The 15,323-nt window shown below is 45.2% G+C and overlaps 2 protein-coding genes across 7 annotated transcripts in view; both read right to left on the bottom strand.

Moving 5' to 3' along the window:
* Positions 1-15,323, bottom strand: part of LOC122118086 (protocadherin gamma-C5) — a 195,133-nt gene that overhangs the window by 116,234 nt on the left and 63,576 nt on the right. Inside the window, exon 1 of one of the 6 annotated variants that reach the window (XM_042691953.1) lies at positions 7,166-9,726. The exons of 4 other annotated variants lie outside the window; for them this stretch is intronic. In XM_042691953.1, coding sequence (XP_042547887.1) covers positions 7,166-9,577 — 2,412 coding nt within the window. In that variant the 5' untranslated portion in view covers positions 9,578-9,726. Of the gene's footprint in view, positions 1-827; positions 3,300-7,165; positions 9,727-15,323 lie in introns of those variants that run through there. One more of the 6 variants, XM_042691947.1, reaches the window with a different exon arrangement.
* Positions 9,670-14,973, bottom strand: LOC122118018 (protocadherin gamma-A8-like). The gene is made up of 2 exons (XM_042691872.1): positions 12,550-14,973; positions 9,670-9,870 (listed from the first exon to the last, which is right to left on the bottom strand). The coding sequence occupies exons 1-2, from the start codon at positions 14,971-14,973 to the stop codon at positions 9,670-9,672; spliced, it is 2,625 nt and encodes an 874-aa protein (XP_042547806.1).

Here is a 15,323-nt window from a genome sequence, read left to right as displayed (position 1 = left end):
CATGGGGCCTGAGCGCTGTCCCTCAGCTCTTCAGCTCAAGGCTAGCACTCTACCACTTGAGCCACAGCGCCACTTCCAGCTTTTTTCTTTTTTGCTTATGTGGTGCTGAGGTATCGAACCCAGGGCCTCATGCATGCAAGGCAAGCACTCTACCACTAAGCCACCTTCCCAGCCCATAAAAGACCTTCAAATACAAACAATGTCTATAAATTTGTGCTCTGGAAAGCACCATCTTAGTGGAATGTTTGCTTGTCATAGAAATAGAAGAATGGAAAAAGCAATAATCAATAAACTTCAGGAAGAAAAATCCAATTGGGAAGTTAGTAGTAAACCACTGTCATCAAGTAACCCGATCCAAATTCCCCATTCAAGCATGATGATGAGAACTGTTCCAGGATGACTATTTTCATTGACCCTATGTCAATTATGAGAAAGCAAAAATTACCAGACTAACTAAAATGCCCTCTTTTAGGTGTTGGGGTGAAGATTAGGCTCAGTGAAAACTTTGATGGCTCGCACTTATTATTGTGACTACTGGGACACCTAACATAGATGAATCACACACAGGCATGCATCTGGGCAGGAATTAAGGTCTTATCTAAAAAAATGAAGCAAAAATTAGGGCTGAGTGCTTGTCTCAGGAGTATGAATGCCTGCTGATCAAGCCTGAAGCCCTGAATTTAAGCCCCAATACTGCCAAAAAGAGAGAAAAATGGTTAGAAATATATAATTATTATTGCTGCTATTATTATCATCAATTAATGCTACCTTAAAGTAGGAATATTACTTGATAATTGTCATAAACAGAAAGAAAAAATAGAACTCACAGGAACCAAAGGAGTGTCTTCAATAGGAAACCTGGAGTCAACTGAATCACCCAAAGGCTCACTTTTCTCACAACTTTCCTGGCTGATGAGCATGTCTGCATAGTTGGGCTGAGGGAAGATTAGGTGGCTCTTTCCAGAGTCAGCTGTGAGAGAAAACTCCTGGGAATATGTCTGCAGGAAAGCTTGCACCCCATCCACACCCACAAAGTGTGAGGGAGGCACACCAGTCAACCTGCCATTTGTAGTCTGCAGCATACTTGAGGCGTGCCAGCGACGTATCCTGAGCATCAGCAGCACAAGAACAAAGGCCAAGAAGACACAGGAGACCACAGCTACTGCCACTACCAGGTAGAGTGTGAGATCAGAGTCCTCCAGGTCATCAGGAGTCTTGATACTGCCCAAGTCTGCCAAGACATCAGGGATGCTGTCAGCCACTGCGATGGTGAGTGTGACAGTGGCTGAGAGTGGGGGCTGGCCATGGTCCTGCACAGACACCACCAGGCTCTGCTTGAGCGCATCTCTGTCCACAAGGGCCCTGGCTGTGCGCACCTCACCTGTGTGCAGCCCCACCATGAAGAGTCCTGGCTCACTGGCCTTGAGCAGGCGGTAGGACAGCCAGGCATTCTGTCCTGAGTCATTGTCCACAGCCACTACCTTGGTCACCAGATAACCAGGCTCTGCAGAGCGGGGAGCCAGCTCCACTCCAGTAGAGCCATCTGTAGGGAGGGCCGGGTACAGGATCTTGGGAGTGTTGTCATTCTGATCCAGCAGGAAGAGATTCAGGGACACATTGCTGTTGAGTGGTGGGTTCCCATTATCATGTGCCTTCACCTGCATTTGCAGATGTTGAAACTGCTCATAGTCAAAAGACTGCAATGCATAGAGTGCACCAGTGTCAGAGTTGATGGAGATATATGAGGATAGTGGTGCCCCCTGGATGGTGTCCTCCACCAAGGAGTAAGTAATCTTAGCATTCTCATTGTCATCTAGGTCATGGGCAGTCACAGAGAAGATGGAGGTGCCTCTGGGGTTGTTTTCTGGGAGGTAGACTGAGTAGGAGGCTTGAGAGAAGGTAGGAGGATTATCGTTGATGTCAGTCACATACAGGGTAACGTGAACTTCTGTGGATAGGGATGGGGTTCCTCTGTCTGTTGCAGTCACTGTAATGTTATATTCAGATGCCATTTCTCGATCAAGGTTTTGGGCTGTCAACAATCTATAATAATCGTCTCCTGAATTTTCTAATTTAAAAGATGGATTTTCCTGAATGGAACAGACAACTTGACCATTCTTCCCTGAGTCTTGGTCATGAGCATTGAAAAGAATGAGTACTGTTCCTGGAGGAGCATCTTCTCTTACTGGGCTAAATAGAGAGGTAATGGTCACTTCCGGCCTGTTGTCATTGACATCTTCCACCATAATTAGCACTTTGGTTCTCCCCAGAAGAGCCCCCACGTCCTCAGCCTGTATTTCCATTTCATATGAAGAACAGTCTTCATAATCTAGAGTTTTTGCTACAAAGATTTCCCCCGTATCTTCATCAAGATGGAATAAGGGAGATTGTTTTTCATTAATTTTGCGGAATTTATACACCACTTTTCCATTGGCTCCCTCATCCCGGTCACTAGCTCTTACTGTAAGCAGCAGGGTGCCCGGGGGCACATTCTCAAGGACTTTGACTCGGTACATGGGCTGAGCAAAAACCGGGGCATTGTCGTTTGTATCCAACACTGTCACCTGGATGCGCACTGTGCTGGAGCGGCGAGGGTCGCCGCCATCGGAGGCGGTGAGGACCAGGTGGTGAATGGCCTCTTCCTCTCTGTCCAGGGCTCGCTCCAGCACCAGCTCTGGGTTTAAGGTTCCGTCGTCTCCGGTTTGCACATCCAGAGAGAAGTGGTGGTTGGGGCTGAGCTGGTAGCTCTGCAGGGAGTTCACGCCCACATCCGCGTCAGCAGCTTCTGGGAGTGGATAGCGCGCGCCAGGAGCGGCGATTTCACTAATTTTCACTTCCAGGTTTTCGGCCTCAAATTTTGGAGCATTGTCGTTGATATCAATTACTTCTACCTCTATTCCGTAAAGTTTTACTCTGTCCTCAACCAGGACTTTAAAGGTTACGAGACACCGGGGGCTCTGGGCGCAGAGCTCCTCCCTGTCGATCCTGCCCGCGGTGACCAAGCTGCCGCTCCGCGGGTTGAGAGAGAAAAGCTGCGTCCTACCTCTGGAGACGATGCGGACTCCGCGCTGCGCCAGCTCCCGGGGCTCCAGTCCCAGATCCTTGGAGATGTTCCCTACGATGTAGCCCTTTTCTCTCTCTTCCGGCACCGAGTAGCGGATTTGACTGGCCCTGACCTCCCACAGCGTCCCCAGGAGCGCGCATAAGAGGGTCAGTCTTCTGCAATACTGACGTTCCGTTGGCGCAGCCATTGTTGCTTTGCTACGGAATTTTTTCAGAATGCTCTTTGTGCATTTGGTTCGTCAGGGTCTTCTTTTCCTTCTGTAAAGTCTGACGATCTTCTTTTTCCTAGATGAGAGCCTGAGTGTCCCCAAGTTAAGAGGTTTTGTTCCAGCCCAAGTGCCAGTTTGTCAGAAATGCGGGGCTTTGTGTAGTTGCAGAGCTGGAAATCCTGGTGTAGCTCTGCTTTTCTTAGAGTTGGTGAACAGCGGCACTCACAGTCCTAAATGGTTACTACACCAACTGAGAAACTTGGCTGAAATTTCCCCCTTTGTTTTTTGAGATGGGGGTCTCACAGAGACAGGATCGGTCAGGTTGGGCTGGGATGCTTGGGATCAAGCGATTCTCCTGCCTCAGTTTCTGAGTAGCTAGTTCTTAACCCCTGTAAGCCACAGCACCCCAGAAGATATGCAACATTTGATTATCGATGATGAAAACATGCTTCTCTTCTCATCATGATTTTAGATTTTTCTATTTTTAAAATTGCATTTATTTTTCAAAAAGTAGAATGAAATTTCTTATCACTAGAAGTTCAATGCACTATCCATTGCACCACAGAGCCATCTTAAAATTTCTGTAAGTATTAAATCACTAGGTTTTATTTTTTTCTACTTCATACCAACTTTTTGGTAGAATTCTACATGCTCCAGATATGTAAATAGTTGTAATTTTATGGTGTGTCATTTACTTCAATGTCTTTTCAACTTTCAGAAGTAATTACTGTGTGTAATCCTCTTTGGAAACCCATTTATATTTTAAATGTTTATACTTTTACTATATACTATACATTATTGAAAATGATTGAGTGAGCATATGGATAGATTATACACTTTGAAATTATTTTATAAGGTTATTTTGATGGTAAAATTCCCCGGGAAAGGTTTCTTTAAAAGTTTTGTGTAGTAAAAATATTTTTAAGCAGGCAATAGATTTTCTTACTATTGCTAAATTTTGCAGAATTAAGGTCTTAACATTCACATGTTTTTGTAATTATTTAATCTTTTCTACTACTTCAAATGTTAGTTTTACTTTAGTCTTCTGTGTAGCTACTTGATGCATGCACAAGAAAATGCAAATTAATATAAAGGGAAAAGCAGATTTGATTTCCATTACCTTCCTCCATCAAGAAGTAATACTTTTCTTTTGTCATACTGAAGGTGGTACCTGAAACTTCAAGTATGCTAGGCAAGTGTATGTAATGGAGTTACATACCAGTAAGGGCTGGAGTGTAACTCAATGGGAAGAGCTTGCCTAGCATGAAGTCATGGGTTCAATTCTAAGCATTACAAAGAAGGAGGGGGAAGAAGAGGAAAAGAGGAGGAGGGACAGGAGAAGGAAAGGGGGAATGGGGAAGAGAAAAAGAGAGAAATAATGAAATTTAAGAGTGGTCTTAAACATCTGGGCACTGGTGGCTCATCCATGTAATTCTAGCTACTCAAGAGGCTGAGATGTGAGACTGCAGTTCCAAGCCAGCCCAGATAGGAAAGCCTGTGAAACTCATCTTCAATAAACTTCCAAAAAATCAAAGTGAAGCTGTGGTCAAGTGGAAGGATGTTAGTCTTGAGCAAAAGATTCAAGGCTAACACCCAGGCCTTGAGTTCAACCCCCAGGACTAGCACAAACACAAAACAGTGGTCTCAAACTTCTTATTTCAAGGGTTATTTAAAGCTACATGATAATCGAGAGCAAAGAACACAACATATAGAAACACACTATTAAAAAGTAAAGCTTGCAGTCCTGTCATCCTTGCTACTCAGGAAGCTGAGATCTGAGGATCATGGTTCAAAGCCAGCTTGTGCAGAAATGTTCCCATGAGACTCTTATCTCCAATTAACCACTCAAAAACCAAAAGTGATGCTGTGATAGAGCCCTAGCCTTGAGCAAAAGATCTCAGGGACAGCACTCAGGCCCTGAATTCAAGCCTCACAACTGAAAATAAAAAGCAAAAAACACAATTTGTAATGAAGCTATTATCAAAAGGAAAACTAACAAAAAGATTTATACTATATAATGGCAACTTTGAAGTATGACAGACTTTGTAGTTTTTGCCTTAAAAATGTAATAACTCAGAATTTTCTTTCCTTCTTACAGGAATGATGGGAAACATCTGGTTACTTAATGTTTAGGGCTCCAAATTCTAAGACAAATCTGGTATCTTTTTACCACTTTTTTCTTCAAAGATAGTATGTCAGCAATGAAAGCACGAGAAATAGACATTTCCTTTTTTCTTTTCTTCTTCTCCTCCACCTTTTTTCTCTACTGGGTACTAAACCTAAGACCAGGAGCATACTGAATAGTGTCCTACCACTGAATTATGCCCTCAACTCCAGTATTTCATTTCCTTTAGGATTTTGCATTCAAAAAAATCTGAGAAGCTGGGCGCTGGTGGCTCACGCCTGTAATCCTAGCTACTCAGGAGGCTGAGATCTGAGGATCGCGGTTCAAAGCCAGCCCAGGCAGGAGAGACCGTGAGACTCTTATCTTCAATAAACCACCAGAAAACCCGAAGTGGCGCTGTAGCTCAAGTGGTAGAGCGCTCGCCTTGAGCTGAAGAGCTGAAGGACAGCGCCCAGGCCCAGAGTTCAAGCCCCCACGACCAACAAAAAAAAAAAAAAAAAAGATCTGAGAAAACTTAGGGATTTGGACTTGACCAATTTAGCGAGTCTTTCTCATTCACACAAACAAACACATATAGTTTTTCATACCTTTATAAAGAAAGGATGTCAAAATCATGATTGTATTTAGTATGAATAAGGAAAAAGGGACACTGCCAAAAACAAAAGGTCCAGCCAAAGGTTCTATAGCAAAGAAACTGCTGTATTTTCCTTCACTAACTTCAACAATAGTTTCCAGGGCCTAGAAAACCCTGGTCTGGCCCTGTCAAGGCAATTGTAAGTAGAGTTTGAAATTTAATAGCTCTCTAAGCTGGGTTTTTGGTTTGGTTTTGTTTGTTTTGGTGCGGATCCTGGGACTTGAACTCAGGGCTTGGGCACTGTCCCTGAGCTCATTTGCTTAAGGCTGGAACTCTACCACTTGAGTCACACCTCCACTTGTTATTTTTTTCTCCCCAGTAGCAGACATAAAAGTCTCACAGACTTTTCCTGCCTGGGTTGGCTTCACATTGTAACACTCAGATCTCAACCTCCTGAGTACCTAGAATTACAGGTGAGAGCCACCAGCACCCAGCTATGAGCTACTTTAAAAAGTGAAATTTAATAAATCTAGACCTGTTGATGATCTCATATCCAAATGTCCCTTAGTAGAAAAAGATTCCTCTACCCCTATAAAGAATGATTGAATGCCTATCAATTTAAAATTTAATGCTTACTTCCATACCATATATATGTATATGTATGTGTATGCATATGTGTATCTGTGTGTGTGTGTGTGTGTGTGTGTGTGTGTGTGAGAGAGAGAGAGAGAGAGAGAGAGAGAGAGAGAGAGAGAATGATGTTGTGCAATTCTCATCCAGTATCTGGGGAGGCTGAGGCAGGAGAATCTTCAGCCTTAGGCCTGGCTATATTACACAACAGTTCTGAGGCCAGGAACTTATCCAAAAAGAAAAAAATAGGTATCAATGGGTAAAATCCATTACCTCTGAAAAAGAGAAAAAGTATCTCCGATTCTTTTGCTACTGATAGTACACACTCTCAGTACTCTCATTACGTTCTGTATGTGCAACCTCATCACTTTCCCTGGCATCTTTGATGTCACATAGCCACTAAAGATTCACTCCTCTCTGTGAAGAATAGAAGTACCACTTTAGAGTGAGGATAACTTTTTAAATACAACTACTCACTATACCTGAAAAGGTGCACACTGTATTTGCCTGTAAATATAGGTAATTTCATGGATGAGGAGAAGTAGACATTTAAACAGAACTCACCGGTGTTAGAATCTCAGGATGGGAGGTTGGCTCACTGGAATTACAAAGTGGAAACATGGGTCCAGATGGATCACCACAAAGAATGTCTTGTCCTGAACTCAACTGCTCATTGTATTTCAGGAAATTTAATTCTGTCTTCCCCGACTGTGCAACACATAGATTATAGGAATAAGGCAAAGTTCCCTCGCTGTAATTGGGGGCACCTATGGGCCCTGACTTGGAACAGAGACCTGACTGAAAGCAGCCCCAGGCAGCTGGGCTGGAAGAGTTTCGTAGATGGAGGGTGATGGCCAGAATCACAGCAAGAAGAAAGAGTACAGAGATGAAGGCTAAGGCCACCACCAGATAAAACTGTAGTTCTGTCTGAGGGTCCGAGGGCGAAGGGTCATCGCGCAGGTCTGGCAACACTTCTTGCAAGCTATCTGCGAAGATGAGGTGTAGAGTGGCGGTGGCCGAGAGGGGCGGCTGTCCACCATCGCGCACAGCCACCACTAGGCGCTGGCGGGCCGCATCCCTGTCCCCCAGGACGCGAGCGGTGCGGACCTCGCCGGTGCGCAGCCCCAGGCTGAAGAGGCCGGGATCGCTAGCCTGCAGCACGTGGTAGGACAGCCAGGCATTGTGTCCAGAGTCGGCGTCCACCGCCACCACCTTGGTGACCAGGTAACCGGGCTCGGCGGCGCGCGGCACCATGTCGAAGAGCGCCGAGCCGTCGGGCTCCAGCGCGGGGTAGAGCACGCGCGGCGCGTTGTCGTTGCGGTCGCCCACCAGCACGCGCAGGCTGGCGTTGGCGCGCAGCGGGGGCGAGCCCTGGTCGCGCGCCTGCACAGTGAGCTGGAAGGAGCGCAGCTGCTCGTGGTCGAAGGCGCGCTGGGCGAACACCACCCCGCTGTGCGCGCTCACCGACACGTAGGACGACAGCGCGCCTGGCTCCAGGTCGCTGGCCAGGATGGAGTAGGACACTTGGCCGTTGGGCCCCAGGTCTGGGTCGGAGGCGCTGACTTGGGCGATGGAGGCTCCGGGAGGGTTGTTCTCAGCCACGTGGACCACGTAGGAGGCCTGGTGGAAAACCGGAGCGTTGTCATTCACGTCGCCAATGCGTAGGGTGACGTTTTTGCTGGAGGACAGGGACGGCTTGCCCCTGTCCGTGGCAGTGATGGAGACATTGTACTCGGGAGCTACCTCTCGGTCTAAGGTACCATCCGTTACCAACTTATACGAATTTTTGGAAGAAGAGATGATTTTAAAAGGAACTTCACCGTCTAGTTGACAATTAACCTCTCCATTGTCTCCAGAATCTTCGTCACGTATTTTGATCAAAGCAATTATGGTTCCGGGCACTGCGTTTTCCAGAATCATGTCGAGTAGAGAATGGAATGTAATTTCTGGGCTGTTGTCATTTTCATCTTGAAGGTTAATTTTCACTGTACATTGTGCAACGAGTCCTCCACCATCCCGTCCTTCCACCACTACAGAATATTCCTTGATTTCTTCGAAATCCAGGCCCCTTTGAGTTGTAATTTCCCCGCTTTTTGAATTCAGACTAAAAACATGCTCGGTTCTGAGGAAGGAGTAAGTGATTTCCGAATTGAGGCCCTCATCTTGATCCGTGGCTGTCACCCGTAGCACAGTAGTGCCCGGAGGCACATTTTCCGGAAGATTGACTCGGTACAGTCCCTGGCTGAATACAGGGGCATTATCATTGGCATCTGTGACCTGGATCCGGAGCTCAGCAGTCCCGCTCAGGGGTGGCGTTCCACCGTCCAAGGCAGTCAGGACTAAACGGTGAGAACTTTGTTGCTCACGGTCTAAGGTTCTTTGTAATACCAACTCTGGGTATCTATTGCCGTCTTGGTTCTCATTTGCCAGAGAAAAACTAGGGTTAGGAGAGAGTTTATAATTCTGTAGAGTGTTTGAGGCAATATCTGCGTCTTCTGCCTCTTCTAATATAAATCGCGTGCCAGGCTGTGCGGACTCACTTATTTCCAGCTCAAAGGAAGTCTGCGTGAATTTTGGCGCGTGGTCATTAATGTCCAAGATCTCCACAGTCACGTGATAAAAGTTCAATGGGTTTTCAGCCACAGCCTCAAATTCCAGAGCGCAAACTGGCCTCTTCCCGCACATCGCCTCCCTGTCTAGCCTGCTGCCGCTCACAAGCAACTCTCCGCTCTCTGCGTTCACCCTGAAGTAAGGCTCCTCCGAACTGATCCGCAGTTTTCGACTCAGTAGGTCCTGGGTACTAAACTTCAGGTCCTTAGCGAGGTTCCCCACTACGGAGCCCGTGGGCATCTCCTCTGGGATGGAGTAGCGGATCGGCTCTGAGAGCGCGGGCCAGAACAAAGACAAAGACAGCAGGAAGGGAAAGAGCACTGGGCGCCTGTCAGCGCGGCTGCTCCTCGCAGCGCCGCTCCCCATCCTTCTTGCTCCCCGGGGGCTTGCTCACCAGCCTGCAGACTCCAGATGACGAATGAGGTCCGTATGGCCGATAATCCAAGGCCGAGCAGACTTTACTTCCAGTTCCAGTCCATGAAAAGATCCTTCTTTTTGCTATGAAGAAGCGGTGTAAAGACTGGCGCTTGCGAGTCAGATCCGGCTGCTTTAGGAAGCCTGGTGCGGCTGCGCGAGAAAAGGGAGCGCGCCAGGCTCTCCACTTTGGCCAACAGCGGCGCCCAGAGTCCACAGTAGGAAACAGCAGCCTCTGTTACTCTCTAGGTAGGGAAATTCTAGTTGTGTCTAATAAACATCAAGCCCTATTTTTATGTTCATATATTTAACAATAAGTTGTAAAGCCCTCTTTTGAGGACCATTTTCCTTCTTTCCAGATTGTTAGAAAGACTGTTTTTACATAAGCCTACATATGTTGTTACTAAGCCTACATATGTTGATCCATTCTTTCACCATTCTCCGAATACACATGGCACTCTTCTACAATCTATTGTCCTTTTGAGTAATAGCGTAATGAATAAAACAGTAATCTTGTCCTGAGAGACTTCTCTACCGATTCCACAAATTCATGTCCTTTTTGTCTATATGTTGAAGCTGCTTTTATTTTTCTTTCATCCATTCCTATGATTTTACCCAAACATTTCCAGGTAATTAACGCTGTTTTGTATTACATATACTAGAAAGTATAGGTACTGTTAAACTTATTTTATAAGCTTGTGTAATTTTGTACCAATTTTAAAACATTTCCTCTTTCCAAAAGCATCAACACTGCCTTTATAAAGATAATTTGTCACTTATGTAGTCAAGATATGGTATGCCCTTCTGTATCTCAAAATTACTTGGCCTGTATCTGTTTATATTACATTGATTCTTAGTCACTTACTCATCAATACAAAGCCACAAAAGGATATTCCAATAGACTGAATTATTTCTTTATGTACCTACATTATATTGAAGTAATGCCTTTTTTTTTTTTTTTTTTGGTCCGATCGTGGGGCCTGAACTCTGGGCCTGGGCGCTGTCCCTCAGCTCCTCAGCTCAAGGCTAGCACTCTACCACTTGAGCCACAGTACCGGCTTTTTTTTTCCTGCTTATGTGGTGCTGAGGAATCGAACCCAGGGCCTCATGCATGCAAGGCAAGCACTCTACCACTGAGCCACCTTCCCAGTCCGAAGTAATGCCTTTTGAAGTGAATGAAATATGCTCATGGTAAACTTATAGTGCTATTTTGTCTAATTTTATACTCATTGAATTTCTTTGTGGAGTTGGAGGATCAAATTCAGGGGCTCATACAGGCTAGGCAAGCACTGTTCTTTAAGCCCCTATTTGTTAAACCTTTAAAGAACATTTTAGGGATTGCAAAGATTTGATATTCCCCCAGAAAAATTTCTTATGTTTTATAAAGTTGTAAAGTAATATAGTCTAAGTACTAATAATATAGTCTAATCTGTGCTCCAAGATGCTACAGAAAGTATGAAGTCACCTACCACTCACTATATATGCAACATAGGATGGACTATTTTTTTCTTCATACTTTCTTTTTTGTCAGTCATGGGGCTCGAACTCTGGGGCCTGAGTGCTATCCCTCAGCTCAAGGCTAGCATGTTACCACTTGAGCCACAGTGCCACTTCCAATTTTCTGCTGGTTAATTGGAGATAAGAGTCTCATGGACTTCCCTGCCTGGGCTTGTTTTGGATTACAGTTCTCAAATCATCTCAAACTCTTGAGTAGCTAGGATCACAGGAGTGAGCCATCGGCATCTGGCTGGATGGACTACCCTTGGGAAATATTCTTTTCCATTATAGAAGAAAAGATTGATCTTGTCTTCTATTTTCAACTGATAATCTAATTAGGGGTTACCTTAATTCAAACGCTTTAAAGTTTTTTTTTTCTTTTTTGTGGGTCATAGGGCCTGAACTCTGGGTCTAGGCGCTGTCCCTCAGCTCTTCAGCTCAAGGTTAGTGCTCTATCACTTGAGACACAGTGTCACTTCTGGTTTTGTCTGCTTATGTGGTGCTTAGGAATCAAACCCAGGGCCTCATGCATACAAGGCAAGCACTCTACCACTAAGCTACCTTCCCAGCCCTCAAATGCTTTAAGAAGTAATAATATGTGTAGCAAAGATGGAAAATCATTTTAATGAGATTCATCAGCTTGTTTAAAATTGTGTATATGAAATTTAGTATATGTTACTAAAATAATCATCTAAAAGTTTTTAATATTTCATATTAATTGGCAACCTAAAAAACCCCATTGGAACTCTAATGAAATATGTTTGCTTTTTTTAAAAAGTTACTTTCAAGGGCTTAAAATGACACTTCAGATTTGATTTTGTTGGGATTTTTTTTTGGGGGGGTAAGGAACAGAAACACTACTCATTCTAGGATTTAAATTTCATATTTCAATTAGTGTAAGTCTCAGGAGGGGGTTATTACCACAGACACACACAACAACCCAGGACCAATCTTACCACCTACCAAGATCCATCCTTTAAAAGTGCTTATATTTTGAAATATATGAAATAACAAAGATTTGATGGGTACTGATGCAGAAATAAAACTCACAAGATGTTTAAAGTAAAATATTTCAAGAGCCTAGTTATAGGTTAAGCATAATCCTTAAATTATGTCATATATTTGATGACTGTTGAAGCAATACAAGAATATGGAAGTCTCAATTCCTTTTTTGCAATTCATTTATACAATAGGAAAGTTATGGGGGGTGGTTAGGTAAGTAATTCTTAACTGAATTCGTGACCAGAGGTAAATAGTGGAAGCTTAGAAAAGGTCGAATAATCTCTTGTCCAAGGCTTTTGAAAGCAAATCAGACAATAACCCATGATTGTCAGCATTTGATTTTATACCGTCACTAGCAAAATAAGCAAAATAGTGTGACACGCCTTAAAATTCCTTTGAGAAATAAATCAAAGAACTGAACTCACCGGTGCACAAGCCGCTTCACCTTTACTTTCATGAAAATCTATAGGTGTTACCAAAGAATCAGTTTTCTCACTGCTGTCTTGGCTGATGAGCATGTCTGCATAGTTGGGCTGAGGAAAGATAACGTGGCTTGTCTGGGAGCCTGAAGTAAGGGAGACCTCATGGGAATAGGTCTTCAGAAAAGTTTGTACCCCATCAATGCCCATAAAATGTGAGGGGGGCACACCCACTAGTCCACTTCCAGAAGCCTGGAGTAGGCGAGACTTCTGCCAGCGCTGAAGCCTGAGTGCTAGCAGGGCAATGACAAAGGCTAGGAAAACACAGGATACAATGGCCACTGCCACCACCAGGTGGAGTGTGAGGTCTGAACCACCTGGGGCATCCGGGACCCTGATACTGCTCAAGTCAGCCAACACTTCTGGAATGCTGTCAGCCACAGCCACAGTGAGAGTGAGGGTGACTGAGAGGGGAGGCTGGCCGTGGTCCTGGACAGCTATCACCAGGCTCTGCTTCAGTGCATCTCTGTCCAGCAGGGCCCTTGCTGTTCGCACCTCTCCCGTATGCAGGCCCACCACAAAGAGTCCTGGCTCGCTGGCCTTCAGCAGGCGATAGGACAACCAGGCATTTTGCCCTGAGTCTTTATCAACTGCCACCACCTTGGTTACCAGATATCCAGGCTCTGAGGAGCGAGGTGCAAGTTCTACACCAGTGGAGCCATCTGTAGGGAAGGCAGGGTACAAGATCTCAGGTACATTATCATTCTGGTCTAGCACAAACAGGCTCAGTGACACATTGCTGCTAAGTGGGGGGTTTCCGCTGTCACTGGCAATCACCAGTAACTGAAAGTCTTGGATCTGCTCATAGTCAAAAGATTGCAAAGCATACAGAACACCAGTGTCCGAGTTAATAGAGATATAGGAGGACAGAGGCACTCCTTGGATTGTGTCCTCAGTCACGGAATAAGTGACCTGTGCATTTTCCTGACTGTCAGGGTCATGTGCAGTCAATGAGAAGATAGAGGCACCTCTCAAGTTATTTTCTGGGATATAGGCTGAGTAGGAGGAATGAGAGAAGGTAGGAGGGTTGTCATTAGTGTCTGCTACAATCAAGGTAATGTAAGTTTCAGTAGACAGAGGTGGTATTCCTAGATCAGAGGCTATCACTGTGATATTGTAAGTAGAGACTTTTTCACGGTCCAAATATTTCCATGTCACTAACCTGTAATAATTATCGATTGACTTTTCTAATTTAAAAGACGGATTTTCCTGAATGGAACAGACAACTTGACCATTCTTCCCCGAGTCTCGATCATGCACATTCAAGAAAGCAATTACTGTACCAGGAAGAGAATTTTCCAACACTGGGCTGAACAGAGAGGTAATGGCCACTTCCGGTCTGTTGTCATTGACATCTTCCACCATAATTAGCACTTTGGTTCTCCCCAGAAGAGCCCCCACGTCCTCAGCCTGTATTTCCATTTCATATGAAGAACAGTCTTCATAATCTAGAGTTTTTGCTAAAAAGATTTCCCCCGTATCTTCATCAAGATGGAATAAGGGAGATTGTTTTTCATTAACTTTGCGGAATTTATACACCACTTTTCCATTGGCCCCCTCATCCGGGTCACTAGCTCTTACTGTAAGCAGCAGGGTGCCCGGGGGCACATTCTCAAGGACTTTGACTCGGTACATGGGCTGAGCAAAAACCGGGGCATTGTCGTTTGTATCCAACACTGTCACCTGGATGCACACTGTGCTGGAGCGGCGAGGGTCGCCGCCATCGGAGGCGGTGAGGACCAGGTGGTGAATGGCCTCTTCCTCTCTGTCCAGGGCTCGCTCCAGCACCAGCTCTGGGTTTAAGGTTCCGTCATCTCCGGTTTGCACATCCAGAGAGAAGTGGTGGTTGGGGCTGAGCTGGTAGCTCTGCAGGGAGTTCACGCCCACATCCGCGTCAGCAGCTTCTGGGAGTGGATAGCGCGCGCCAGGAGCGGCGATTTCATTAATTTTCACTTCCAGATATTCAACATGGAATTTCGGATTATTGTCGTTAATATCAGTTATTTCTATTTCTATCCCATAAAGCTTTCCCTTATCCTCAACTAGGATGTTAATATTTACAAGACACCGGGGGCTCTGGGCGCAGAGCTCCTCCCTGTCGATCCTGTCCGCGGTGACCAAGCTGCCGCTCCGCGGGTTGAGAGAGAAAAGCTGCGTCCTACCTCTGGAGACGATGCGGACTCCGCGCTGCGCCAGCTCCCAGGTCTCCAATCCCAGGTCCTTGGAGATGTTCCCCACGAAGGTGCCTTTGTTGGTCTCTTCTGGCACAGAGTAATGGATCTGTCCTGTCCCCGTCTGCCACAGTATCCCCAGCAGCATGAACAACAGCATCAGCTTACTGTGTCCTTGGTGATTCTTCCAATCCGCCATTGTTGTTCTCTTACAGAATTCTTTCAGAATCTTCACTGGGCATGTGTATCTTGTTAACCTTTTGGCTGAGGTTCTGGAAAACTGAAGATCCCCAAATGTAGGGACAGAATTTTTCTGCAGCCCAGCACTTGGCTTGTGGGGTCTCTCTTTGTGAGTCCTGAGAATCGGATAGCCTTTTTGGTGGCTTTTGTTTCACAGTAGGGGAACAGCGGCACTTAGAGTCCTAATCAGTTACTGCACCAAGATACACGTTGCTTAGATTTGAAATATTCTGCTAGATAAATGAGAAAAATACTGATCTTTTAAAAATTACTTTTGTTTTGAATTTATTTAATTTGCCTCTAAGTCCA

Source organism: Dipodomys spectabilis, unplaced genomic scaffold (assembly GCF_019054845.1).
Source record: "Dipodomys spectabilis isolate Male_0828 unplaced genomic scaffold, ASM1905484v1 ptg000147l, whole genome shotgun sequence".
NCBI lineage: Eukaryota > Metazoa > Chordata > Mammalia > Rodentia > Heteromyidae > Dipodomys > Dipodomys spectabilis.
This window is presented reverse-complemented; position numbering and strand designations above follow the sequence as displayed.